We start from the raw sequence: 27,502 nt of genomic DNA, 5'->3' as shown, positions 1-27,502 counted from the left end.
CATCAGCGATGCATCGCTCTCACTTCCCCACACATCGCAGGCACACGGCCCGGTCACGGCCGGCAGTGGTTCGGCGTTGGCGAGGGTAGGGGGGCTGCTTGGCTTCCTCACAGAGCGGGGGCTGGGCCCTCATACCACGCCCCCAGGTGCCCCCGCCCACGTCATCAAGGACAACAGAAGAGTACCAGAGAAGAGAGACACGCACCAATCCCCTAGACTTCGAGAGAGCCGAGAATAGCGCGCTGGGTGGCAGGGGTACAAATTTATTCCGCTACCTTGGTAAACTTTTCCGTAAACTGCCGCCCAGCGAGACAGCGCGGCACCAACGAGACAAGGTGCACTGGCTCAGCTATGCCTTTGAAGGACGCCAGGCCGACATCGCTCACTACCACGAAGTGGTCCAAACCACGGCTATCCTCCTTTGGGGGTGGAGTGGCGATCTCAACGCTGCGGAAGAGGTAGGGGCAAGGCTCGTCATGGAACTCGGGGATGGACTTGAGATGCTCAAAACTCTCACGAGAGAGTAATATCTGCCCTCCACACGCTGCAGACTCGATTCGGGCGCAGCGATTTACGCTAGCCCCGTAGTAATCGTAGCGCCGGTGAATGGTGTCATAAGTGGCCGTGGCATCCGTGCAGTGCTCTACGCCGATCCGCACGCGCAGCGTGCGGTCATCCCAGGCCTGCGGATCACCGTGGCCCTCGGAACTGTCAACCATCGCAAATCCTGGAGCAATCGGCGCCATCCGCATCAGCTCTAGCTGAATGGACAGCGACAGCTTCACCGCCACCAGTACATCCTTGGTGGCGATGATGAAGGAGTCGCCGACCGTCTTGACCTCATAAGCGCCGTAGTCAGCGATAAGGCGCCGGATCATGGCGTGATGGCTCTTCACCGCAAGGCTCATCGACTGCGAGTCCTTGCTCCACAGCCTTGTACTTGCCTCAATATCGGTGAAAATCAGCCCAAAAGAAACGCTGTTGCTGGGAGCGCGCAAGTTTACGATGCTGTTGATGTCGCTCACCATACCGGCCGAAATGCCGTCGATCATGTACTCAAACAGCCACAGAAAACGCGACTCAACCGCGATATTCCACTCATCCTCCAAAAAGTGGCGGCAGGTGAAGAGGAACGGCTCGGTAAAGGCGTGTAGGTTCTCCACCGTCACGTTGTAGGCTGTGTGGCGCCCGCCAAGCTCGCGCATGTACTCGTCCAAAAGCTTCTTGTCATGGATGTTGTTAATTACGTCGATGTATGACTGCAAGACGCGTGCACTAGCACGCAGATCCTTTAGTGCTTCGAACTTTGACAACTCCTCGTGCATCTCGATGGCTTTACTGTACATCACGCTCACAAATTGGCCCCGCAGGTCGCATCTGTTTTGCCGCTCCATGATGAGCTTGAAATCGGACTGTATCTTTTTGAGCATCTTCTCTTCGTACACCTTTCCATACCGCTCCCCCTCCGGGCTCTCGCTTCCGTGCACGAGCAGATCTAGAACGTACTTCCAGAACTTTCGCCACTCCTCTTCGGCCGCCTGAAAGACGTCTGTGCCGACAAATTTCGAGAATACCCGCATGAAGGCGTTGCTCATTTCCACGAATACCTCTGCGTTCACGCCGTAGCCACGGTGCCTTGCGCCAGCCTTGGTGAACATGTCCACTGTCAACTGCGGCTTCTGGTAGAAGTGCACCGCTGTACCGACCATGCGCAGCAAGGACTTGGACTGCTCTTTGATGTCGACGCCGTGAAAGTAGACGCGCAGACGCGGATTTCGGGTGAGCAGCTCATCGTACAACTGCTGGCCAAAGCGCTCCACCATTCCCTCATCCTCTAAGATCCTCCACGTTCCCTCCACCGTGAACTCCGAACGCTTCATCATCTGCTTGAGGTTCTCCAGCTCGCGCGTGAGAACTACCAGGCCCTCCATCTCCGCCTTCGAGATGCTCACATTCGTATCGCGCTGGCGGGCCCGCAACTGGTGGGCGGCACTCACAAGCGTATCGTGAAAAGCCTGCTCATTCGGCGCTCCGCAGTTGGCCTGTAGGCTGTCCGTCTCGACTACTTCATGTTGGAACTCCTTAGAGTCCCTTCGCGTGTTCCAACAGTCCATATCCCGCCTGCGCGAGTTTAGCTTGGCATCGCCAATCGAAGAGGCACTCACATTCTGCCTCAAACTCTCACAGCTCTCACATGCGGTCACGACCTCGACGGGCGGCGACGTAGAGCACGGATCGGCGTTCCCTATGGAGGACTTTATCTTCCAGCGCCGTTGGCGAGAGGCACCAGCTCCCATAGCTGAATCCCCAGGGCAATGAAACAAAGTAAACGGAAACTAAAATGGAAGAAACGGTCGCGAATGTGCAATGAGCCGAAAACTCCTGGGAGGAGACACAACAGCCTTGTCAGCGATTGCCGAGAGGGGCGACGGGACAGCGGAAGAGGAGAGAGAAACGAAGCGAGGAAAAGAAACAAGTAGACACCCTCACAGACCCGGTAAAGGCGCAAGACCACGAACAAGAAACGCGCAAGAAAGAGAGAGGGATCTTCTGCGGCACTCAGCGTACATGTGTCAGTGTCCGTGGGTGTGCGTCGTCGGTGCCACAATCGCAAGACGGCTAGCTAGCTGGTCAGAAAGATCGTAAATTACTCTTGTTCTGTGGGAAGTCGGAAAAGAAAGGGCAAACGGGCAGCCGGCAGCAGCGCAGCTACGGTAAAGTTGCGACTGCGTGCACGCACGATGGAAAAATTTCGAGATCGTGGCAAAAAAAGATGCACCAAAAAAGAGACCTGCAAAACACACAGCACGCATCTTCAGTCGAGAAGTCTGGCCCCTGTTGACGTTACAGCACGATAGTTTACGAAGAGCGCAAGCGATGAAATTTCTGTGGATTGTCTCTTTTTTTCTTGCCGCTGCAGCGAGTGCTTGAGCACTTGCGTGTAGGAAAGAGTGAGGAAGAAGAGCAGGCCATAATGTGAAACAGGCAGGAACAGGCGTCCATACACAGAGAGAAAAGGGAAGGACAAGATGACAGATGCGAAGTTCCACAAGCTCCAAACAGCCCTTGATCAGTTGCCGATCTATGCAGTGGAATTTGGCACATTGCGGCCTCCACGCCGGTTCCTCGAAGCATCCTTAGTGGTCTCACAAGTGTCACCGGCCCATGGCGCTCAAGAGCCGCACATCGTGTTCGCTTTCGCACATTTACATCTCCACAGAAACGCTGACGGTATGAACAACGCGCCATTCGGGATCTGGTTTCGCCCGCGGCAGTGTATCAGCCTTTACATGTACAAAAAATGGCGCTTGAAATCAACGCTCTGGTGCTGCAGGTGAAAGCTGGTGGTCGATAAAGCCACGGGAGTGTAGATAAAAGCAAACAATCAGGAAAGAAAAAAAAACACTCATGGAGAACGGGAAGGGTCAGCAAGCAGTAACCAGCCGGCTGTGCGAGCGTCGCTGAGAGCGCCGCAACATGCGCCGAGAAAATGCACCGGCGCCAACTTGCAAGAGGCGAATGCCCACCTGCACATTCATTGTGCATCTTTTTATTCCGGCCGACCCCTCAGGCACACACCAAACGTCGAAACTGTCACAGTTTATCCAGACAAGTACATCGCGCGAGGCGAGACCATGCGCCTTGAACTGCAGACTTGCGTGGTGTCAGAGCCAAACCCCCAGCTGCACATGTGAATCTCCTCCGCATCATCGATATGTGCGAAAATCACGTTCGTGTGGTCACAAATCACCGGGCCCCAGTCGATCAGCGAGCCTGCCCGTTCAAGTTCAACCGCGCTCGCACCCGTGGCGAACACCGCCAAATACGGATTCCACATCGATACCGAGACACACGCAAAGGGGAGAGAGCCGTACGTCACGGTCAGCTGTTCACTTTCCACAGTTAGTATCCCCATCTCGACCATTACAAGGTCAACAAGGCCGTTGGAAACGTGCAAATCGAGCTGCCACACGCCATGCAATGTCTAAAGAGCTATACATGAACTGTCCGACGGCTAAGCTGTGGAGCTACTCATTCACACACCGCGCGGCGCTGCCGCATAGAAGGGCCTCCGACCCGTTGGCGTTGAAGAAGCACCTGTTCAAATCAGCAACATCAGAGCACCCGATCACCACAAGAGTGTCAGCGCAGATGCCGAAGTGCGGAGTGCTGCACCTCACGCCAATGTCAGACAAACAGCACTGCTGATATCATGCTATTCACATCACCGCAGTCGACTCCACCGCGATGCATCTTTTTTGCGTGTGCGCAAGCTGCTCAACCATTTCATTTGTTAAAAGCCTCTTTCTTTCTGAAGACCTTTAGACAAGTTCAAGAGGAGCAAAAAAAAGCACAGCGAGAACCTCGCCTCCCAGGCTGTGCGGCGCCTCTGTAACTGAGCCTCACAAACATTGGGTTGATGTGCTCCTCAGCACAACTCAAGTGAACGGTGTGCAGAGCAACTGCGAAACCGTCAATGACTGAAGGGAGTGAGATCCGGCGACGACACGAAACGAGTAGCGCCTTTGTCGAAGCGCATCCAGCCGTAGCATGTGAAAAAAAAGAAAAGACACCGCATAAAAGAGCGCAGATACACAAGCGAGCGGGTCCGGAGCTGCACAGCTGCCACCACGAAAGAAACACAAATACACGCATTTACCATGGGCAATAGCATAAGGAAAAGAAACAGAAACGAAACGGTGTAGCCCCCAAGACGTACGCGCCCGGTGTTTGTCTCTGGGAGCATCATGCAATTTCCAGGAATCACTGCACAGAAAAGACGGCGCTCAAACTCAAGAACCGACTCGGCAACCATCTTGCCCACATCCTGCGACAGCACGGCAAGCACTTACAACTCATAGCATAATTTCAGGGGCCAGCGGCAAACAAAATGCAATCTGCATAGAGAGCAGAAGTGGCACGAACTCTTCATGCACGTGTGTTCCACGGAAAGTAGATGGAGGTGGAGAGAAAGAGCTTTAAACCCTGAACCAGGAAAAAAGGAAGTCTTTGCAGCACGCACACCGCAGCGCATCAAGAGTCGCAGATAGGTGGCGCAACGCACCTGCAAGTGAGAAAACCACGACAGATCGCGGAAACACTAAAACTACCGCCCTGCACACTGTGCAAACAGCCACCCGACAGGTCGCCACATATCAGCACAGTCCACACCCGCCGAGATGCAACGGTGCACGGCTAGCGGGTTAGGCAGCCAGCATACTCTCAGCATCGCGAACCGTTTTCCAAAAATCCGGCGAAGCGCTTAGTCCGCTGAAATGGCCACGCAAGCGATTCAACAAGTCGAAATGGCCAGTACTTGGGTTGAACACCTCGCGTTCGTAGTGCATTGCCTCCTGAAAGGAAGCGAAGCTCAGAAAGCGGATATTGCTCCGCAGCTTCTGCTTCCGGAACCCGCGGCGCAGGTGCGCGATCAGCGTCCGCTCGTACGGAGTGCGGCTTGTGTCCGTGTCAAACGCCTTCTCCTCGCGGTACATCCGCCACAGAGACTGTAGCAACGTCGCCCCGCGCATTTTTTGCACCACCGAGAAAAAATCCATCCACAGCTTCGAGCCCACAGACGAGTCTGCCGGAAACCCAAGCTCAAAGATCGCCAGTGCTTGCACAAGCCGCAGCGGGGCAATGTGGCAGTCACGCCGCATCGTTACAAGTGAAGATGAAGGGTAGTATGGGTTCGGCCTTCTCTGCGACGCAGCGGCGGGAGGGTAAATAGGGAGCTCGGAGAAGAGCAGATGAGCCGGCCCGCCACAGCGGTAGGTGTCCCACACATGCATGTACTCGCGCACCCGCTCCTGCCGCTTCTCACTCGTCGGCATGTACTCCAACAGCCTCATCAAGGCGTACACGAACCGGCGCTGCCGAGCAGGCCGGCAGATGCCCAGCTCCTCCAGCAAATGCGGCACCGACCACGACGGGATGCCCTCGGGCATGAACATCCGCCTGAACTTGCGAGCCTGAATACGGCGGCGTGTCTGGGGCCGCATGTCGTCATGATTTTGCATGCCGAACCTCAACAGCTCGCTCAGACCACCACACAGCGTCCGGTAGAGCAACAAGCTCTTTGCCGGCAGCAGATGCAGGAAAACAGTGCGCACCGTTGTGGTCACACAACCGACGAAGAGGCCTACGATGCTGGCCATTATTGCCTTTCCAATGACAGCCAACACAAAGGCCAGGCGCGACGTTGTGTAACACTCCTCGATCACATCTAGCGTGGTCGAGCTGTTCTTCATCGCCGAGGCGACGGCGGTGCTGTTGAAAGGTTGCCAGTAGCCTTCAAAGTTCGCAGGGATAGCAGAGGTGAAGGCGAGGCGGAGTATGGCGTCGAACGCGGCGCACCACGTCGCGGGTGTGTACCGAGTGCGCGTTTCCGCCGCATACACATCTGCCAATACGCTGGCGCAGGCGACAAAGTAGACTACGATGCATGCAACGCTGCTGGACATCGACAAGAAGTGGCGCATCAGCGGCAGCAGAAACTCTCGGCTCAGGAGACGAAGCAGAAACACAAAGCGAACCGTGACAAAGGTGGTGGCGTACTCGTCTGGGGATATGAGGCAGCCACTGCGCTCTACCAAAAGTGTCGAGCACAGCGCCACAGCGACGCAGTAGTAGAGAAGCTGAAGCACTTCACACAGCAGAAAAACGCAGTCGCCGAAAAGCACGTACGTGTGTTTTCCGTCGTCCCGGCATGCCCGCCAGCTGACGCTAGAGCGCGCGCAGCGGTGCACCGCAAAGGAGCACAACATGATCGCCTCGGCCAGCCCGCAGAAGGTGAAAGCAAGCTCAAACCCCAGGAAGAAGATAAGGTCATCCGAGGTCGCTGCGGTAGTGGGGCTGAAGATACAACCGAACACGAGGCTTGCAAGCAGAATCACGTTCCCTACGTAGCGGTAGAGCCACTGGCACCAGGTGAAACCAGACATGGTAATCGGATCCTCTAGCAGAGGAATCATGTCCACCATGAGCCGGTTCGTGTCTCTCAGGTTGGTGCCTACCCAGAAGAGATATGACAGACATGTCGAGATGCAGATACCAGGTAGTACCCAAAAACAGTAGATGGAGTAAAAGATGTACGCATCTTCGCTAAAATACGCGACAAACAGGGCAGACGTCTCCTCGACGTTCGGCCACGAAGTGCGGCTGCGGGGCACGGCTGCCAGGAACTCCGGGTAGGACACGTTAGACCGCAAAGCCTCCACCTCCGCTGGGCTACTCCAGTTAATGTTCATCCACGCAAGAGGCTTGAATCGGACCATGAACACCTGTGCGCGAAGCAGCTCTGCCATGTACGCAGCGCCGCCCATCACCGCGACCGGGAAGACAATCTTCACTGCGGAGCCAATGTACATCTTCACCACCCGTTTCATCTCGCGAAAAGGAAACACCTGCAGCTGTCCAATGCGTAGCAGTGAGAGGAATCGCACACAGTAGTAGCTACGGAATCGCCGATCAGGAACGAGCACAAGCACGACGGCGCACAGAAGTGCGCACGCCGACACCAGCGTCATGATCGCAGTCGAATCACGCGGGATAACTACAATCGATACCGCAACGCTCAACAAGTGAACCACACACGAAAAGGCGATGAGAACGCTACCGCGGTCCAAGGACGCGTCGGCGACCCACAAAAAGGCTATGGAAGCAAAGGTGAGAGCAACATTAAGGTAGTGCACGCACACGTTGCGGACGACAACGCGGCTCAGAAACTGTGCGACCGGGTTTCCACTGAGGCGGTCATGCGCGATGTTCTCCTCCAAAGAGGCGAACTCGCCACGGCAGATGATCTCCGCCAGCGCCGCGCACTCCTCCTCTGACACCGGCTCGTATCTCTTCATGAACGTTTTCTGCAGCGTGTACTGGTTTGAGATCGCGACGCTGCTGGACGACGAGCCCCAGACAGCGCTGAAGCGACGGCGACTCAAGTCATTGAACCACATCTTCATCCGTACAATGACTTCCACCGAGACATTGGACTTGAGACCCCAGTGGGTGTACCAAGACGCGCCCTCCAGGTAGTTTTCGACGTAGTCCAGAACGTCTTTGTGAAGGCTCTGCACGACGAGACGCAAGAAACGCCCAATAAAGTTGGACAGCCGCAAAAGGGGGTGCAGCATGATGGCGAGCAGGAACGGCGCAAAGCAGAAGTGCGTGAAAAAAACGAGCATCGCCATCACAGGTGCCTCCGAGACCGGATCAATATGCTCTGGCGTGAAGGCGGGCAGAATAAGCTCCCGTAGCGAGACTCTTAGGCATTCGCGTTTGCTTGAGCATATGGAGGGCCGCATCTGCAGCTCTGCTGCCGCGAGGAACTGCAGGGCGGCCACGTAAGAGATCATCCATATCGTCAAGAACGAGGCGACGAGGTACACCATGCCCCAGCGCACCATGCCAGGAACGCTGAACAGAAGCGACCACCCCTCCACAAGTCGTAGGCTTCGAAAAGCGACAAACGGGATGCCAGGAGGTACGAATCCGATAACAACGCAGAAAACTCGAAGCATGAGCCGCACGTAGTGGGAGAAGATGAACTCGAGCCGGAGAAAGTAAAGCGACACCGCCAACTCCACCGCGAAGACGGCGCTGAACGCCGCTTCCATGGCGAACAGGTTAGGCTTGACAGACGCCATAACGAGCATGCCAATGAGCACCCAGTTCATCTCCTTTCGCAGCAGCGCACCAGTCCACTGCCGCTCGATGAAGCGTTCGCCCAGACCCTTGCGCTCAATCCTACCAAGCGCCGTCTCCACCACCCCAATGTCGTACGTGCCACGCGAATGCGGATCCTCATTGCGGCAATCCCACCTTGAAGCTTCCTTTGTCGTCGGCTTCGTCACAGACGCAGACCGCTGCAGCGCCTGCGCACTCAGTATTGCACCTCCCTGGCTGTCTAGCGTATCTTGGACACGGCGCACAAACCGGTGCACCGTGATGTTAGTGTTATGGTCATAGTGAGAGGCTTCGATGGCCTCCTTGGCAGCGCGCACGTCGTCCTCCCACATCACACCGTCGAGCTGCTGCCCAAGGGCCTCGATAGTGGCCGCGCGATGGGCGTCAAAGAGTTCCTCCTTGCCCTCGTTGCGAAAGCGATGCTTGTTCAACTTGAGCTTTGTCTCGTCGCTAATGTCGTAGTGATGCCGAATCGCGTTGTGGGTACCGACAATCACCGCCGACCACCAATACAGACTCATGATAGCGCGGAACACGATGAGCTGCGCCAGCGGTATTTGCAGCCGCAAAAGAGCATCGCCGTCTGGAAGGACGTAGCGGTTCTGCTGCGCACGCAGAGGCAACAGAGAATCGATGTCCGGGCTCGATTTCCCCTGGGAGACCAGAAGTAGGACAGTGTACTGCGGGCTCACTGTGCTGAGAAGAGACAGGAAAACGCGACCCCAATTGCCTCCACTCGTGAGCAGGAGATGATTTACAGTAGTGCTACGCACGGTGGAGCCGATCCCAGCAACAGAAAAGGGCACGAACATCAGCAGATACACCACAGAATATTCGATGGTGCGACAATATGTGCACGTGCCTGAGTGACGAGGCGCAAACTGACGCACCACGAACGGGAGCTTGAGTGTGAAGAGCGTAATCACAATCGACCCGCCGTAGCAGCTTGCCGCGGCGCAGATCAACGCGGTGACGACAACTGCAACGTCCCATAAGCGCCACCAGCACAAGGGCAGACAGCATATGAGCACAAGCTCCACGCAGAGAAAGGCCATGTCCACCTTGTTGTGCATCTGCGAAGCACTGGTTCGCGGAGCGCACCCCATGTGAATAAGGAGAAAAAGGCTCACCGCAAACTGTGCCAGCAAAACGAATCGCTCGAACCTAGCGGCAAGCAGCTGCAGCCGGCGAAAACGCGAGAGCCGCACCGGTGGGGGCGGCAAGCGACGCCGCTGCATGAAAACGATTTCGCGGAACACGCTGCAAAAGTTCTCCCGCCACACCAGCCCCGTCAAGAGCCGTGTCACCTCCCTTAACTTCACCTTGATGCGCACCAGCATCAGCTTCTCCACCAACGTGCGGCGTTCTTTGCTGAAATGGTATCTCTTCACCGCACTGAGCAGCACGTCAGCGGCCTGCTGCCGTCGGCGGGCGACCCGGGCTTGATGGCGCCGCCACGCCCTCTGTAAAATTATCGTCATGCGTCTTACGTGTAGATAATGGCGCCTCGCTCGACGCGTTCTCGCGATGGACTGAAGGTGCACAAGAACCGCCTCAGGAAGCCGTCGAAAGGGGACCTCTTGAGCAGCAGGAGGCACCACCAGTACCGGTAGCTTCTCATCCACTTTGGCACCGGGGAATACGTTCTCCTCCGCCTTGACCACCACCGCCATGGGCAGCGCGGCGATAGCAGTGGTCTCCGCTAGCTTTTCAGCAAGCAGTCGCACCTTGCTTCTCCGAAGCAACAGTCTATGGACAGTGCTTCGTGCCACAAAGCCCCTCCCGATGCGCTGCAGTTCCGCGGCACAGCACTCTCGCGCCGCGCGGTCTCCAGCGATGCGCCTCGCGTATCTTTTCTCCTTCTCCATGAGCGACGTCCACATTGACGCCTCCTTGTCGAAACGCATACGACGTCCTCTCCTCTCCTTTCCAAACAGCTTCCGTCGCTCATAATCCTGCCATTGAATCCGTGCACGCTCCGTTCCTTCACCATGGCGCAGCAACGCAAAGGAAGATCGTTCGCGATCCATCACGTTCTCGCGCTGCTCCTCCTCCGTGATAATAAGAGAAACCACCTCATCGTGTAACACCAGCGCGCCAGAAACGGCGCCGTGTCGTAGCAGAACCTCCAGCAAAGGAGCACTATCAGGGTGCCATCGGTACGCTACGTCATAGAGCGTCATCCCTCTATTGTTGACAACATTAATCTGACCCGTGACATCGGCTCGGTCGAGCAGCGACTCTATGAGCAGTAGTAGCTGGCGGTGTCTTATGCCCTCGTTGCTCAGCAAGCCATGTAGAAAGGTATCCCCGTTGCGATCGAGAACACAGGCGGCCCCGTACTTGGCTACAAGAAGCAAAACCGAAACGATTGTTCGTGCGCAGCGGGCCGCAACGTGAAGCGGCGTCTCTCCTTGCAAGTTCTGTGAAAAGACAAACCTCACCTCGGACTGGAGCAGTTCTATCAGGCAATCCGGAGAGGCGAGCGCCGCAGCCCTGTGTAAAAGACTGTTTCGGTCCGCATCACACCAGGCGCACAGTCCAGGAGCAGAAGGCGCCAAAAGACCTCGCACTGCAGCGGCATCTGCGTGGCATACAGCCTCCAACAGCTGTGGCGCCGGATGAAACGAAGGTATGCTGGAGAATGAGTTAACGCTTCCTGGAAAAGGACTGCTACCTGCAGGTGAGAGCGGCAATTGGCTCATGACGAGAGGGCCGATGTGCTCTACATGAAATGTTTGTTGCGCGTATATATGCGTGTGCGCGTCAGTCGCAGGAACACTCCCAACACTAAAATCTCCGTCGGCTCATCCAGCGCTGATAGTTGTGCGTAACCGTTCCATCGTTGGAGCGGAGGTGAATAAGAGTAAGGAAAGAGGGTCCACGTAGTATTAGCAGCTGTGACGATCATGAAATGCGCGCATGCGAATTCCACCTGTACGCTCACTACTTTCGGTCAAGCGAGGAGGCAAGGGATGAGGGAACAGAGGGGCAACGGCTTCATCCTCCCAAGCATTTCTTCACGTAGTGGACACATGGGGCACAATGCAGAGAAGAAAAGCCAAGAACATGAATCTGCGGCGCATCTTGCGCACGCCATGGGAATGCTGCCACCACGTAGAAGCCGAGTCGTGCGCCCGCCGACGACATGAGTTGCATATGCAAATGCAACAAGGCAAGAGAATGAATAATATGAAGACAGAGAAAGAGAGAGACAGCATCGCTGTAGCTAGCAGACGGGGTTTTCCATCAGCGAAGGAACAAAAAAAAGGCGGTACGGCTTGCTTTCATTGGTTCGTTTTCCTAGCGAGTGGTTCGCTACGTTTACGCACCCTCACGGTCCATAGTGTACGTAAACTCATCCTGCCCCTCCATGACACCAAGGCACCCCTTGAGTGGATGAGACGCGAGGTAGTCGTCGGTGACTTCATCAGGCAGTGGTGAGGCAAGTGGACACAAGTACTCCTCGTAGTACTCTGCGTTCGTGCAAGAGGCTATCGCCTTCACGACACTCCCGCAGAGAATGCAGAGACGCCTCGTGCGTGTCTTGATCGCTGCTTCCGCATGTGCTACCTCCGCGTCGAACTGCTCCTTTATATTGGAGAACTCCAACGTAAACCTCTGACTTACCTCGCGGGCATTTTCCAGGCTCTCTGGACGCGTGGAAGCTTCACACCCCGGCGGCAGGGGTACCTCTCCAGACACCAGCATCGCGTTTTCGCTTACCCTCTTGGCACGCATCACCACATCCTCGTAGAAAGCCACGAGTGAGTGTGCGATGATGCCGATTTCCCACTCGCACTGCGATATATCCTTTAGATACGGAAGAACAAGCTCGTTCACGAGAGAGCTCTTGCGAAATGCAAACCGCTGCACCGAGGTCATCGTTTTCTTCATAGCAGCGTTCTCTTTCGCCACAGCTTCGAGAGCGCTCGTTGGGTACCACTCCTTGACAGGGCTCGAGGTGAGCGGGTGAATGGCGAATCCTTCCGCGAGCGCCTGATACGTGGATGCCTCTCCCTTCAGGGAGCCCACATACTCGCGACAGAACAGCTGCATCTTTCCCAAGTGCTCATGATTCACGAGGGCAAGCATGTACCGTTTCTCAAACGTCGGCGGTAGTATCGACTTGAGAGTGTCGATGATCTTCAGCCTGTCGTTCACGCCAAGCTCCGCCTCCCTTGGCTTTGAGGAGAACCACGAGAACATCTTGCCACTCTTTTTCGGCTTCAGGGCGTCACACGCAGCGATATCGCTGTTCACCCTCGTCTGAGCAAGGCTACCTAGATGTTTGTAAAACGCCGAGAAGGCCCGCTCCTGCATTTCGAAAAGAAAGTACAGCAAAGGAAGAAATCCAGAGAGCCTCGACCAATGGTGCACAATGAACTGGAACAGTACAGTGCACGTCCCCTCACACATCTCCGAGTCCGCTGGAAACAAGAGATGAGAGAACGAGTAGCGCAGCGCTGAAACGAGGGTCTGCACGTGCACGGCGGAGCGATCGACGACAAACAATCGCCGAGAGAGTGTGCTCGAGAAGCGGAACCATGAGGTTGTCTTGCACTGCTCAGCAAGGATGCCTGTTGTGCTCACATCTGCTCGCCCACCCCACCGCATCTCCGTGCACGCCACGTCGAAGACGCCGTCATCGACGAGAAGATCGGTGCGCTCGCCCTGCGGGGCCCAGTATCTCTCGAGAGCCTCAAACGGCGCCAGCACCAGTGAGAGACGGAACGCGTAAAATCGATCGGAGTCCACTTCAAGCGTCTTCAAAATCGGCTGCAAACTATCGACCTGGGGATCGGCCTTGTACAATTCATCAGGAGACCAGAGCTCGGTCGCGATGCTGGAGGCCGATCGCCTCAATTCATGGATTCTAGAGGAAGACATACCTACCATATGTGCGTGACGCGGGTCCCGGGTACAATCGCCGAAAGGAAATCAGTTTTTGTGTGTGCGAGCACCGTCGTGCTCCGTGGAAGAATCGAAGTGAGGAGGAAACACAAAAAGCAAGCTGCACGTAGACGTTAGAAGAGACGAAAGCATGCAACCGTGTTCGCCGCTGTGGAAGGGCCGGCCACAAGAGGCATGGAGATTCGTCAGTCCACCTCCAGGTCCGTCACACACAGCCTCTTCGCGGGCTCGAATGAAGCGAAAGGTCGGCCAGCCTCGACTGAAACAGAGCAAGTATAACAGCCGCTGCTACGTGTCAGAGAGGCCCTGGAAGAGAAGCAAGCGCTCGCCATGCTAACACCACCATGCATAGCCCCTCGACTACATAAAGCATAATTTTTAAGTCGATGGCCACCTGTGAAGACAGACGAATACCAGAGTGGAAACAGGAGCAAACTACCTGAAAGTCCACATGTCAGTAGGTCAGAGCTAAGTCATGTGCTTCCTTCTTGAGCAGCAACTGCCCCACAAACCACCACATACACGCGCGCACATGCGACATAGCCTGCCCTACTCCGTTCCCTGCATAAAGCAGTAAGTGCTAGACCGCGGAAAGATGGACGTGAGATCTGCTACTGTCGCCACCTGGCCGGGCGAGAAGAAGCCAGCGTTCGGGCACGAGCGGCCCACGCAGCGCTGCAAAATTGATGGCGCAAAGATCGCACCAGCGCTGCCCAAGCTAACGGCGGGGATTTCCGGTTTGGCGATGGTATTCAGTCCGCCGTGGGAGAAGTGAAACGCCGCCGTAGAGGATGCCACAATGTTACGACGCGCCTCGCGCGCAACATTGATGTCCTTCTCGACAAATATTGGCGCAATGCGTTTTTCCATGTTGATCAAGAGGCTGGCGGCCATTTCCGTGTCCAGTTCTACGTCATCTACGAGGAAATCAACAGTATCGCTCTGGACTAGAGAGATTCCAGGAGGAAGAGTACAGCTGAGCTCACCGCTGTCCGGATGCCCCACGAACGAGACCGGCACATGCACGTCGCCATGTCGCAGGCCAAGGAACACCTTGCTCGGCTTCTCAGCAATCTCAGGCAGCGAGTACACCTCTTTGACAACCTCCATGGCAGGCCGGTTGTTCAGCGCCCGTACCGTCGCAACACCACCCTCGCACGCTACATCAGTTACACTAGCGCTGCCGAGTGAAATCGACGGAACCACACTCGCCGCGTGTGCCTTCAACAGCTTGCTACGCAGCACAACCGCAGCCGCACTGCCTCTATAAACACGGTCGTTGATGAAAAAGATCGAGTCCTCAAGCTTGCCGCTCGGATCTCCTCCACCGATCACACTGCCAACAGGAGGGTAGAGTCCACCAACCAAAGGGCATTCCTTGCCGAGCGAGCTGCTGAGACTGCTGAGGTGCGCTGAGAGAACCTGCTCGTACTGGAGTGTAAGACCAGCGTCGAGCATAGCAAATGCCACCGCTGGCGGCGCTCGGCCTGCCGCCGCGATCTCGTCCTTATCCGGAACAGCATCGAACGTGAATGAGTCCGTTTCCAAGTCTGGAATGCAGCCGAGAATCACTTGAATGTACCCCCCGCCTAGGCGCTGATGGCACACCATTCCTCCTAGCATGTGCACGGAGCCAGCCTTCACCGAGGACGGGGTGAAGCCATTCGCCTTGCACATGTTGAACCAGACGACCTCCGGTGCATCCACCATACAGGCGAAGTCCACCGAAACGTTCATGTAGCAAAAGTTTGGCGGCCGCGGAAGCCCCGCCGCCGCCACGTCGAACGTTTCAGCGGCAGCGATGCGTGCATGATGGTCCCCGCTGCTGGCGGCGGTAAACACCACCTTGCGCTGGTCGACAGCGAGCTCACGCCTCTCTTGCTCCTTTTCCGCCTGCTGCAACAATTCGCGAATTGCCTCTGCCGTGCACGGCTCCTGCGATTCAATCCATCGGCGAGCAGCAGTCAGCGCCAGCGAGGTGAGTGTACGTCGGCCCAGGCGGCGCATTGGGGCGCCAAAGAGCAGAAGAGGAGTTGCAACAAACTGGCGGCCAAATCGGGTGTTTCACAGTCCGTCTTAACCAGAACCCTCACACACACACGAAAAAAACTAGCGAGAGTAACCGTGGGATTGAGACTGAAAACGAAGGGGGCAGGGGAACAACGCACTGAAATGGTGGGGGAAACTAAGACCGAAAACGCACGCATCCATCGAACGAAAACACCAGTGAACAGCAACAAGAGTATAGAGAAGCGGGAAGCGATTGAGCTGTCCAAATGGCGCTCAACGTACCTCACGAGGTCACAGCAGGGTCGAAGCCAGTATACCGACTCGCCGCTACTGTCGTCTCGTGCACAATATACACAAGTTTTTTTCCATGCTCTGCTATAGCACGGCATCCGAGAAAAAGTCCAGAGAAGGCCATGAGAAGCCGCAGGAGTTCCTTCTGCGCATGCGCAGCGTCTATTGCCTTTAGTCGTTTTATACTTTGAAGAAACTAGAGCTGACAATGGAGCTATACATCCAAAGCAAAGAACAAAGCAGCGTGCTACCAGATATCGCACGCACAGCGTCAGCGTGGCCCTCTTTACATCGCCCACACGGGCCGTCAGGGCTTCACACGCAAAGCTCCCTCCTCACACACACACAAAAAAATAAGTGCAAGGGGGAACACGAGCAGACGGAGTTCCATGTAGACAGATCCGATAACAGCACCCCGACGAGGAAACTCTGTCTCGTTTTCCTTCACCATCTCCTTTCCAACTAGCGGGAGACTCTCACTAGTGACTAATGATTGACGACTTGACGACTCTGGTCGTTTACGAATTTGTTTCCTTCGATGACGTTGTAGCCTCTTACGACGCTACTGTCGCCCGCGTTGGCGGCCTGGACAACGTTGCGGTTGGCTGCCTGTGTGAGAAGAAGGGTGTTGCTCTGACGCATCACCTGATCGCTAACGGAAACGTCATCTAAGTACTGCTTGAGAACCTCCTGCAATACTCGATTCTCCTCTTGCAAAAGAAAGCGCTCCTGCGTCAACGCCGCATTATCCAGCACCACCTTGTTGTGCTTCACCCAGAAGCGGTCCAGCGACAGCCACTGCTCATTCGCAGCCGGTGCAGCGTCGACGCCTGACAGGACATCATCCTGTGCGTTCACAGAGCCCTCAGCGGCAACACGCCGCTTTGTTTCCGCTTCCACTGCTGCAGATGAAATGTTCGCCTCGTGCAAGAGCACCTGCTCCCGCTCCGTCTCCATCGGCTTGCACAGTTCCACTAGCCGCAGAAGACGCACGGCTCGCTTCGAAGTCGCCTGCAGCGCCTCCTCCGTCGCGTTCGCCTCCTTCACAAGTTCGACGAGTGCTTTAGATTGCATCTCCCTCCACCGTTGCATCTTATCCTTCAGTTTCTTCAGGTGGCTCAGTGTTGCGTCTCGTTCGGCCTCGATAGCTGCGTTGCGACCCTCCCACTCTTTCGCGTTACGAGCAATGTTGGTGCGCCACGAGGAGACGCTGTTTTGCAGTTTTTCGATCTTGCGCAACTGGGCAGCAATGCGCTCCGTCGTCTCCTGGTCCTCCTTACACTTCGCTGTGTACTCCTTCATGTTTGCCTGCGCGGTGGACATGAACTTCTTGTAGCGTGAGTCCAGCTCGCCACGGAGACCATCCTCAACCTTGTTAAGGTCTGCTTCCATCTCCCTCATTGCCTCGTCCATCTTCTCGGCAGCCGTTTCGTGACCCTCAGACGTTTCCTCCTGCAGCCTCTTCTCCAACATCTCCGCCTCGGCCGCCATGTTGTCCAGAATCAGCCGCAGGTCGTCCATCTCAATCATGTGCTTCAGTTCCAGCTCGGCCCTCTCATACTCGAAGTCTTGCTGCATCTCCGCGACGTTGGCATCGAGATCTGCCTCCAGGTCCTTCGTGCGCTCCGCGTGCAGCTGAAGCAGAGAGCTGACAACGTCCATGTGAGAACGAAAAGCGTGTCTGCACTGCTCCTCCGCCACACTCAGCTCCTCTAGAAGCGTCGTGGAAAAGCCCTCCTTTCTGTCGAGCGTCGCCTCAAACGTTCGCCGCAGTACTTCGATTTCGGCCACAAGCTCCCGCTGTTTGCATTCACGCAGAAAGCGCATCCACCGGGCATCAATGGCGCCAGAGACGGCATTGGACATCTCCCTCTCTTCCGCGACAACCTCGCGCAGGCGACTTTGCAACAACATCAGCTGCCGGCACCGTCTTTCCGACTCCTCCGCACGCATCCGCTCGAGCTCGACACCGCTAAGAATCTTCTTCCGGGCGCCTCTCTTGGAACCCTTCTTGACAACCGGCATTTTCAAGTCTAGGGACGCTGCTGATACTCTAAGTAACTTTGAAGGCACCTCCTCACTTTCTCAAGTAATTCATTCCACTCTGAGCCGGCACACCCACACACACGCAAACCAATTACGCACCCATGTGAGAACGGTCGAACAATACAAAAAAAAAAAACGGAAAAGGAGAACGGGATAGGTGAGAAGAAAAGGTGAAGGTGGTGACGAAAGCAAACAAAACAGCATTGAATGGCAACCAACAATGTGCCGAGGGGGAGATGCAGTAATGAGCAACAATTCACCCCATGAACACACACTCAGGTATACGCACAGCACGCGCAACGTTGTGTGATAGTGGGTGAAGCAGCGAGAGCAAGCGCAACCTCCATCACTTCAGCTACCCTTCACGCCACTTCTTCGCCTTCAGAAGAATCAGCTGCGCACCACCTCAGAAAAATATTCAGCTGCCTGGTGTGCTCACACCACATAGAACAGTATATCATCGCCGCGTCACCAATAACCAGTTCGTTTTTATCCTATCGTATCGTAAGAGAGGACAGGGAGCTCCCAACATATGTCGAAGGAAAACAGCGAGGATGACGCACGCATCAACAAAGCGGAAATAAAAAACCTCGCTGCAATGTGCGAAAACGACGATTTGGCAATCATGCACACACACCAAACCACTGGAGCACATGTGATGAGCTTCGTGACCCCTGAGCGCGTCGAAACGCAGCCGAACCTCCATCACAGCGAAGAGACTTACTTCTTCTTCTTCCGCTTTGCCAACTCCTTTTCCAGCTTTGCAATCTCAGCTGTCTTGCCGTTCTTCTCCAGGCAGCGAATCACCTGTGTAACGACGCTGTCCTTCACACCAGAGCCGTACGACCTCAGCATGTCCTGAAAAATGCGTAAAGTGGCGTGCCAGTCGTGCCCGCTTGTCGTACTGATGATGAGAGAAAACATGGCAGCAGGCAGTTTCGGGATGGCCGCACGCGTCTCGTCGTAGGCTTCAATCGCCTGCTTCCACAGATTCTGCTTTCCTAGCAGCGCAAAGCGCACGAGATAAGTATTGTTGTCTCGCTGTTCGAGAGATGTGGTGTCGAAGAAATCGATGGCCTCCTGCCACAACGATGCCTTGCTTAGGCTACTTAGCACCGTGTTGACCGTTGTCGCGTTCACTTTCACCCTACGATTAGCCATCAGTGCGTAGATATCTTTGACCGTCTCTGGGTATTCCACCGCAGCGCCCAAGGCACAATTGTAAAGCAGAGTCACCGCTGACGGCTCAGCCTTGATGACTGTTGGCAGTCCCTTCACAACACCTAGTGCTTTGGGCCACTGCCGTTCTTTTGCATAGAGGAGCATCTTCTCCGTCAGGCCAGAAATGTCGGCAATCACGCTTGCCGTCTCCTCATATAACTTACTGGACGGGCTGGCAGCTGCGCCTTCGCTCACGCGCGAGAAGCCAATGTCGCTGACACGCACATCACTCAGCGGCTCACGCCCTACCTTCAGAAGTGCTTCATTCACAAAAGCCACGGCACGCGGCATCAGCTTCGCCACGGGCACCGACTCGTTTGTCGAGTCCGCCAACTGAATAATCTCCTTTACCATGTTCTGCCGGTATAGAATCGGCAACAGCTTGCGCAGGCCCGGGCCGCGAGCCCCTGGAGCGGCCATCTGCACTACTTCACTCGCCTCCCGCAGCACCTCCTCCGTTGGATGCAGCGCGGCTGCCATCGTAGCAACGCGAATGTGAATTGGTAGGAGACCAATCATAGCAACTTGTCGATGGATCTCCTTGAAGACGTCTGCCGGTACATCGCTGTTGAGCGTCTTCATCGCGACAGCGCCAAGCACCACAGGATCTTCGTTGTTCAGTCCCCTGGTGGCCATCTCGGCCAAAAGCCCCTCTGTCTGGTTCTTGTCCGAGCGCAGAATAAGCTCTGCGTAGACGCTCTCGTCGACATCCGACGACGCCGTCAGCTGCCTCAGCAGCGTACGGCGATACGTGCCCCTTTCGGCGCTAGCGATGAGAAGCTTCGCGCGCGCCCCCATGCGCCCGCTCTCCGTGAGGCTCCGAGATGCGTAGGCAACAACCTCTTTCCGGGGTCCCTCCTCTAACAGCTGACTTGCCCTCAGCAAGGTCAGGTCCACCACCTCGCTCCCGCTACGGAAGTTGGAGCGACTTTCCTTGGCGAGCTTGAGCGCCTCTTCCCACCGCTCATTCCACACGAGGATCTGGAGTGCTTTCAGAATGATTCGGCTGTCAAGGCGCTGCTTCTCCTCTTCCGTCAAAGCGCCGAACGCCGTCAAGAACTCTGTGCCGCCAGAGACCAGTAAGTGTGCCTTTCGCATCACATGTTCAGGAAGCTTCGCCTTCTCTACAGTGTCGAGAAGACCGCGCCTGAGGTCGAGCCGCTCGGCGGGGTGCGCGGAACGAATGCTGTAGGCAACAGACGCAAGGCCGGCCGGTAGCAGCGCTGACGCCCGGGCGCCGGCATCGATCATTTTCCGAAACGTCGCAAGAGCAGCGGCAGCGGAATCTGCGGCAAACAACTCGCGCAAGAGCTTGCCGCCCACAGTGAGTTCTGCCTCAAAGGACACTTTGTAAGTGTGGCGCATCACCCACTCCTTGCCGAGCGTTTGATGCTCCTGCTCTCGCGCCAGCGTGAGGCGCCTCCGCTCCTCTTCCTCCTGCATTTTCTGCAGCCGCTCAAGCTCCCGCTCCCGCTGCTGTTCCCACACATCCACCGAGAACCCTGCTGTCGCCGTCGCCACCGCGACGTCCGGCGCAGAATCCCCAGCCGCTACATCCCCCGCCGTTTCTAAAACGGCGGCGCCCGCCGCGGCTATGGGAATATTAATCACCGGCTTCACCTTGCGGGCAGGTGACAAAGCATCCTGAGGTACTGCAGACACAACAGGTGTCTGGACGACAGCCTCCGGTGCGGGCTGTGGCGCCACTTGCTGGCGAACCTCGAAAACGGGCTTGTCTTCAGTGATAAACACCTCCTCGACAGGAGTTGGTGATGGCGCTGGCGCCGACACCGTGCTCTGCTCCGTCTTGGTGGCAACAAACGATCTCAAGCTCGGAGGCAGCTCAAGCGGCGGGCGGGTCTCTCTTTCCGTGACCGGATGTTTCTCTGGAGTCGTCTTTGCTGGGATAGAAGGAATCTCAATGAGGGGCACCTTCTTCGCGATCGTCCGCTCCTTCAGTAGTCCAGAGGGAGCTTTCGGAGGAGTGGGTGGTCGCTGTGCCGCCAAAAACTCCGCCACCTTATACGAAACCCCACCCAAAGAGCCTCCTCTCTTCTTGCTATGAGACTGGATCTTCTTGAGCTGCTGCGCGTACTCCTTGGTGCTGTGCTCCAATGGCTGAACTGCGCCAACACGCTGGGCAGAGTCAAAAAGGACCTTTGCCGCCGCTGCGAAGCCGGATACCGGCCCTTTGGGTGGAGGCGGCATCTGTACAGATTCCTTTCGGGGATGAAAAGGAAAAAAACAAAGAAGCTCAAGAAGCGGAAAAAAAAAGTAGCAAGATGAAAGAAAAAGATGTGCTCAAACAGGCATAGAGCTCATCACTTTGCGCGAGGAGTAACCCCTCCGTTCCCGTTGACAGAAGCCCTATAAATCTCGCGCAACGCCGCAACCCGGAAATACAAAGACCGACGCATATGTTCGCGCTTCTTCTCCGCAAACTGCGAGGCGTAGCCCTACTAAGAGCAACGCACAAAATAAGCACTTGATAGTCGTTCACCAGTTCCTCGGGGATCACTGATTTTCGTATAAAGGTGCATATCAATAGACTCTAACATCGACCAACAATACAACGAAAAAACAAACTAGCAGCAGCGAGCCACACCAAGCAGCGTCAATGTAGTTGCGCACCGGCCGTCACAAGTGCAGCACCGCCCCGTACGTGGCGCCAAATGCGTCGTGCAGGCGACAGGAGTCCACTACCATTTGATATGGCTGAAGAAGAAAAACGAAAACCTCCTCCTTGGCGTCAAGCAGCTCATCAGCACAGCGTATGGGAATGCGATCTTCGCCGATGCATACCTCTATCAGCGAGACTTGGCGAAGCAGCTCGATTTCCTCCACGAAAGCGACCCGGTTAATCGGCCGCAAGACATTCATACATTTCCGCTGGGCCTGCTGCGTGATTGCCAAGAGACGCTCCAGCGGTAGGCGACAGTCCACCTCCCTCTTCTTGATGAGCTCCTCTGTCTCTTTGCCGAGGACAGCCACAGTGATGAACAGGACAGGCATTCGCATGGTCGTGATAAACTCGACAAATCTGTCGTGGAAAATATGCCGCACAATACCGTGGATCTCGCGCAGCGTGATAATGCCATCAGCAGAAGAGACATCGAAAGCGTCATCCTGCATCCGCATTAAGACACCACAAATGGCGGCAGATGCAGACTGCAAGAGTCGCCGCACATCACCGTAGTGCGACGCCGTTTGCGTGCAGAGCTGATTGACCGCCTGATCCGCAAAGAGTTTCGGTTCTATAGCGCCGACACGATGCAAAAGAATCTCACGCAGTTCCTGAGTCCCATACGACGAGAACACGAGCTGATTTACCACACCGAGACGGCTCTTCGTTTTCGCATCAAGTTGCAGTTCCATGCTGTTGGAGATGGTGATCAGCTTGCACTTCGCGTACGGGAGAGTAAGCCAATCGACTACTTTGAAAAGTGCCTTGGAATGTTTTTCCAAAATTTTATCCACCTCATCGACTACAATTACGCACAGAGCAGGAGGCTTGCCGCCCCACCCGTGCCGGAAGCGCTTCTCAATGCGCGGAGCGCATTGCGCTAACGGGCATGGCTCCACCGCACCGAGTCTCGCCTTCGTTAAGTGATGATGGAGGGTATAGTAGATATCAGAGCTCTTTTGAACGACAAAGCCGTTAAGAAAGACGGCTGTCGGTTGCGCACCCCGTCGCGACGCCACTTGCGCCAGTGCAAAGTTTACGGTGGCTGTCTTGCCTGTACCAGGCATTCCAAATATCTGCATCGTGTGATGTTTCTCATCTTCAAGGAATTCCTGTATTGCACGTGCGTGGTCTCCTCTGCAAACAAGGTCCTTTCTGGAGAGCGTGCTCGAGACACTCAGCGCCTGCACGCCTTCCTTGAGCGCCCGCATCACATCCTCCTGCTGCGTCGCTCGCCGGCTCCGCTTCATTTCTGGCACGGCAGCAACACTTCTCTCTACAGAGCCAAACCACAAAGATCAAGAAGCACAGAGAGAGAGCGGGCAAACAAAAAGGAATGTAGATTCGATCAGGAATGAAAAGCTGTTGTGCCTTTGCTCTTCACTTGCCAGAGCACGCCAAAACCACTTCCTAGTTGCAGAATCAATTTCCAACTCCGGCATTGACATACATTGCGCACCGCGAGATTTTAGCCAGAACAGCTCACACCTACCAACGTAGAGCCGCAAAAGGCGCACCTCAGGGCAACCTTTCACGATAAGGCATCACATATTGACAACGCCCGCATTCCCTACACCGCTATTCATTGTTCCTCCAAAGCAAAGAGCCTTTCTAGAGTAGTAGATGTACAATGGCTGCGTTGCCTGAGCGGCGACTGTAACACAGAAGCGAAAACAAAACAAAAGCAACACAGCACGACTGCCGGCGACACGCCAACAACAATGACGCTGAGGTGCACAAAAGACACGTAATCGAAGTCGACGATGGCATCCCCGTCACTCTGCTTATACACCACCAGCACCGAAAAGTGCATGGATCAGTGACCTCCTCTTCAGCATCTTATCGGAAGTCACCAGGCCAATTTTGCCATCCCGCACAAAGTAAAGCTCTCTCCACATCGGCAGCACCCCAAGAAAGCGAAAGCCGCTATTCCCGAACTCTGCCATTCCTCTATCCCACTGAAACTTTCGTTGGTAAGTTCCTTCATCAATCTTCTCGATGGGCACCGGGTCGAGATATCCCTTTTTGGCGAATCGCGCCTCATCTATGAGCAGAGTGTGAACGCGCGGGCCATGGTGCATTCCGCCCCACGGGCAACCCATAGATGCACCTGGCGCTAAAAGCTTGTATGCCTCTTCGCCCTTGCCCTCACGACGAAGACGCAAGAACTCCTCAACCACCTCCATGGCTGCGGTTGCGAACAGCTCCTTCAAATCGAAGAGTATCTACAGAAACAAAGAAAAACGAGGTACGGATCAAAAGACTCAAGCGCCCAGACCAAACACTCACCACACTATGCTAAAGAGTTCCTTGCGATACGCCGGCTGCTACACTTGCAGAAGTGCGACTGGAGAGTAGAAAAAAAAATACCTCGTCTTTTGCGTATTCTGAGAGTTGAAACGCAAAAAAGAAAAAGCACGGCACCTATTATCAGCTAATGTCTTGAGAGGTTGAAAAGCCCATAGAGAAGCACCGAAAAGAAAGGGGAAAGACAAAAAAGCAGGGTAGACTGACACACCAGCAACAGAGTCGACCATGAGACGAAAGTCGTCCAGCTTCATGCAGCGTCACTTGAGTCTTATTCAAGCACGTCCGGAGTAAGAGACATGATTGCCAGCAATGTCATCCGAGAGTGAAGAAGCTACTTCCGCTACTTCGCTGAGTAGGTTTGAGAGGCGTGGAACTTCCACAAGAATTTGAACGCTATCCGCGAGAACAAACCACTACACACTTATGAGAAGACACACACACACACACACAAAAGCAATGCATGTGAAGAGTATCTGATATACGCACATCCACGAATAGCAGTTTCACGATGAGACGTTTCTCCTCCTAAACGCCTCTCTCGGAGAGCAGTCGCAGTACTCGAGGGCTACAGAGCGGTGAAATTCCTCTCTGTCTTTCTCGCGCATCTCCACCGCCTTGCGAGCGCGCTCCGCCAGAATCGCTGGATACGTTGGGTCTAGAGTCATCCGAACAGCCTCCGCTACATCGTCTTCCGGCTCATCTGTTTGCTCCTGGAGCATCCTGATAAGGCGACTCTTGTAGTCCCCCCAGTCACCGCCCATCAAGCGCACGTGATCCTTCAACGCTTTCTGCCGCTCCAGCCCCATATTCTTCGTCCGCCATTTTTCCATACTCGGCGGCTTGGCGCCAGGAATGCCGTGAATGAACCCAAAGTGACCAATCGACTCAGTCCTGTGCAGAATCCACAGCTCGGAGCGCAGCTTCCTCTTCAACTCGGGATGGCATTCAATAGCCGGCTCCAAAAACTTTGTGCGAATATTGCCAGAGTACCGTGCCGGAGTGTCATAATAGTCCAGGATAACAAATCGGCGATTGATTTTCACCTCATACTCGATGGGGTGTGGGTAGTCCGGAAACAACAACGCGTGGATATTCGTACAGCACACTGCGATCACACCGTTCTCCGTAAGATGCGGAGATACCTTCTCGAAGAATTCCTCTAGTTTCCCGGCATAGCCCTGTGCAGTTGGCGCAAATGCGTCGTTCTCACCCTCCCACAGCGCGGACACAATCTCCTCATCCGGGTAAAAAATCACAAGGTCGTATTGGCCCTTTCGGGACCCTTCCCTCATCTCGTCAGTGACTTCCGGAAACAACTCCGCCACCTGAAAGCTGACATTCGACAGCTTTGGCGACCGAGCGGCATCCTTCCGACATGCTTCGATGAACCGAGGCCGCGAGTCCACTCCGCGCACCATCGGCACATGGCAAACCTTTGTTGCAAACGCCACAACACCTGAGCCGGCATTGAGAACAAGGGCCTTGTGCAGCATGAGGGGCCCACGAAAATTTTGAAGCCAGTTCTTGAGCAGCAAGATCGGCTCCTGGGTAAATTTGCTAGGCGGCAGTGCACCATAGGGCAAGTGCAACCGGACAGACTTTGGCAGCGCCGGCTTCACCAAGGTCCCCTGCTCAAACGACGAGAAACTGCGTACCAGCTGCACATACTCGCTGTATAGAAGGTGCGTGTGCTCTGATACCGGAAAATACTCCTCTACATATGCCTGAAAGCGCCGCCACAGAACTTGAGACCACTTGTAGTTATCAAAGTACAGGTTCTGTACACCGAAACTTTGATTCAGCTCGGCGTCGTTGAAATCATCGAGCGTCCAAAAGTCTCGGCGAATGAGAACACGACCGAGGATCTCTTTTTCTCGCAGGTGCAACGTCAGCACATCTTGCGCCGAGACAATGGGGTACTCCGATCTACACAACGCCCGTGCTCCCACACTTACCTTGTGGATCACCTCGATTCGATTCAGCGGTGCCACAAAGTGACCTCGCTTTAGTAGCGCATACACCGAATCAATCGACTCACTTCCGTCCACAGGAACATAGCCGAGAGGATACCGCGCCGGATCAAGGGTCGACTCCGGTCGAAGAGTAAGCCGTCGATGCTGGCACCCGCGCAGCGTCCACAAACATACTCTGCGCATTATTTCATTCTACACAGTCCTCTAATGATCTGAGTGGTTGCCAGCCTACAATAGTAATTTGATGCCGGCAGAAGCACAGGTTCAAACGCATGCCAAGAATCCACAAAATTAGGTGAAAGAATCACCCAAACCATCAGCACCAAAAAAAAAAGGGATGAAGAGAAGCGGTATGAGAGTAGTACTGTAGTCATGAAACCTCATCAGCTTTGCCAGGCCGAAACAAAGCTCCGTGCAGTCATGCTAATGTCAAATACACTGCGAACAGTACCCGAGAATCTTTTCGTCAAGATGAAAAGCATTAATCACACCTATGAGCGGCATCAAAGCCAAACATAACGCTTTTCGAGAGAAAACGACGGGCCATGCATTTATACGAGCGGTAACCAACAGGCGGCAATGCATAACCAGATACGTGGACAACTATCGTGACAGTGAACGGGAAAAGTACGCAGCATCCCAATCTCACATCGAACCGGATCCAGATGACAGCGACGGGTTCATCATTCCTTCCAGAACCGTAAACCGCTATACTGTGAGCCGACGTTTCGAAGGAGAAAAGGTAAAGGGACTTTTGGTTTCCTTATAAACGGAAAGGCAGCATCACGATGAGGCAAAGAAGGAAGTGCAGGTGACTCACAGAGGAGGCCAAGTTAAGGTGATCCAAGACGAGATACAGGCAAAGCGCCAAGGATCATCAACGAGGGCTGGCATGAAGCCGACGACTTGTACCCGTTTTCGAAGATGCAATGCCTTGATCAAACAGAAGTGCGGGATGTTAGTGATGTATGCAACCTCAGCGCTTCCTTTCGGCAGCCACCTCAAGACGTGGGCAATGAACGGTATCCGAGCACCTCCGCAGTCACGCGATTTTCGGCTGATAGCCCCCATACTTCCGACTGCCCGCGCACGCGCTTGTATTCACCATTAATGCTACCGAGGGCCAAAAGAATGACATTCCTGGGGATGTTAGCGACGGATGTGCGGCCTTTTGGTGAGCTCTGGCCCGCGGGAGCCTTCAGCGCCGCCGTGTCCAGGAGGGGGGGGGGGTGCGGGCCACGCCTTCGACGACAACGCACGAAAACCGGGCGTTCCCTGGGGATCCTGCGAACGCACCAGGAAACAAAGTATGACAACGTGTGGCTTGATTTCCTTCATGAGATAACCGCTACACATACATAGTGCT

At 55.1% G+C, this 27,502-nt stretch overlaps 9 protein-coding genes across 9 annotated transcripts; all 9 read right to left on the bottom strand.

Annotated features, from left to right (window-relative positions):
- Nucleotides 1-263: 263 nt before the first annotated feature.
- On the bottom strand, nucleotides 264-2,114 carry LDBPK_280090 (adenylate cyclase-like protein; the record flags this gene model as incomplete). The annotated part of the gene is made up of 1 exon (XM_003862062.1): nucleotides 264-2,114. One exon carries the CDS (start codon nucleotides 2,112-2,114, stop codon nucleotides 264-266), a length of 1,851 nt encoding a protein of 616 aa, XP_003862110.1.
- A 3,090-nt stretch (nucleotides 2,115-5,204) lies between these two features.
- Nucleotides 5,205-10,871, bottom strand: LDBPK_280080 (hypothetical protein, unknown function; the record flags this gene model as incomplete). The annotated part of the gene is made up of 1 exon (XM_003862061.1): nucleotides 5,205-10,871. The coding sequence occupies one exon, from the start codon at nucleotides 10,869-10,871 to the stop codon at nucleotides 5,205-5,207; it is 5,667 nt and encodes a 1,888-aa protein (XP_003862109.1).
- Nucleotides 10,872-12,012: 1,141 nt separating this feature from the next.
- Nucleotides 12,013-13,587, bottom strand: LDBPK_280070 (hypothetical protein, conserved; the record flags this gene model as incomplete). Its single annotated transcript, XM_003862060.1, has 1 exon — nucleotides 12,013-13,587. One exon carries the CDS (start codon nucleotides 13,585-13,587, stop codon nucleotides 12,013-12,015), a length of 1,575 nt encoding a protein of 524 aa, XP_003862108.1.
- Nucleotides 13,588-14,151: 564 nt separating this feature from the next.
- On the bottom strand, nucleotides 14,152-15,609 carry LDBPK_280060 (hypothetical protein, conserved; the record flags this gene model as incomplete). Its single annotated transcript, XM_003862059.1, has 1 exon — nucleotides 14,152-15,609. The coding sequence occupies one exon, from the start codon at nucleotides 15,607-15,609 to the stop codon at nucleotides 14,152-14,154; it is 1,458 nt and encodes a 485-aa protein (XP_003862107.1).
- A 780-nt stretch (nucleotides 15,610-16,389) lies between these two features.
- LDBPK_280050 (hypothetical protein, conserved) lies at nucleotides 16,390-17,856 on the bottom strand (the record flags this gene model as incomplete). The annotated part of the gene is made up of 1 exon (XM_003862058.1): nucleotides 16,390-17,856. The coding sequence occupies one exon, from the start codon at nucleotides 17,854-17,856 to the stop codon at nucleotides 16,390-16,392; it is 1,467 nt and encodes a 488-aa protein (XP_003862106.1).
- An 813-nt stretch (nucleotides 17,857-18,669) lies between these two features.
- LDBPK_280040 (hypothetical protein, conserved) lies at nucleotides 18,670-21,378 on the bottom strand (the record flags this gene model as incomplete). Its single annotated transcript, XM_003862057.1, has 1 exon — nucleotides 18,670-21,378. The coding sequence occupies one exon, from the start codon at nucleotides 21,376-21,378 to the stop codon at nucleotides 18,670-18,672; it is 2,709 nt and encodes a 902-aa protein (XP_003862105.1).
- Nucleotides 21,379-21,807: 429 nt separating this feature from the next.
- Nucleotides 21,808-23,103, bottom strand: LDBPK_280030 (origin recognition complex subunit 1 (ORC1), putative; the record flags this gene model as incomplete). Its single annotated transcript, XM_003862056.1, has 1 exon — nucleotides 21,808-23,103. The coding sequence occupies one exon, from the start codon at nucleotides 23,101-23,103 to the stop codon at nucleotides 21,808-21,810; it is 1,296 nt and encodes a 431-aa protein (XP_003862104.1).
- A 534-nt stretch (nucleotides 23,104-23,637) lies between these two features.
- Nucleotides 23,638-24,039, bottom strand: LDBPK_280020 (hypothetical protein, conserved; the record flags this gene model as incomplete). Its single annotated transcript, XM_003862055.1, has 1 exon — nucleotides 23,638-24,039. The coding sequence occupies one exon, from the start codon at nucleotides 24,037-24,039 to the stop codon at nucleotides 23,638-23,640; it is 402 nt and encodes a 133-aa protein (XP_003862103.1).
- A 627-nt stretch (nucleotides 24,040-24,666) lies between these two features.
- Nucleotides 24,667-26,319, bottom strand: LDBPK_280010 (hypothetical protein, conserved; the record flags this gene model as incomplete). Its single annotated transcript, XM_003862054.1, has 1 exon — nucleotides 24,667-26,319. The coding sequence occupies one exon, from the start codon at nucleotides 26,317-26,319 to the stop codon at nucleotides 24,667-24,669; it is 1,653 nt and encodes a 550-aa protein (XP_003862102.1).
- Nucleotides 26,320-27,502: the final 1,183 nt, after the last annotated feature.

This window comes from Leishmania donovani, chromosome 28, assembly GCF_000227135.1.
Source record: "Leishmania donovani BPK282A1 complete genome, chromosome 28".
In the NCBI taxonomy this organism is placed as follows: Eukaryota; Euglenozoa; class Kinetoplastea; order Trypanosomatida; family Trypanosomatidae; genus Leishmania; species Leishmania donovani.
Note: the sequence above shows the minus strand (reverse complement) of the source record. Positions and strands in the feature narration are given on the sequence as shown.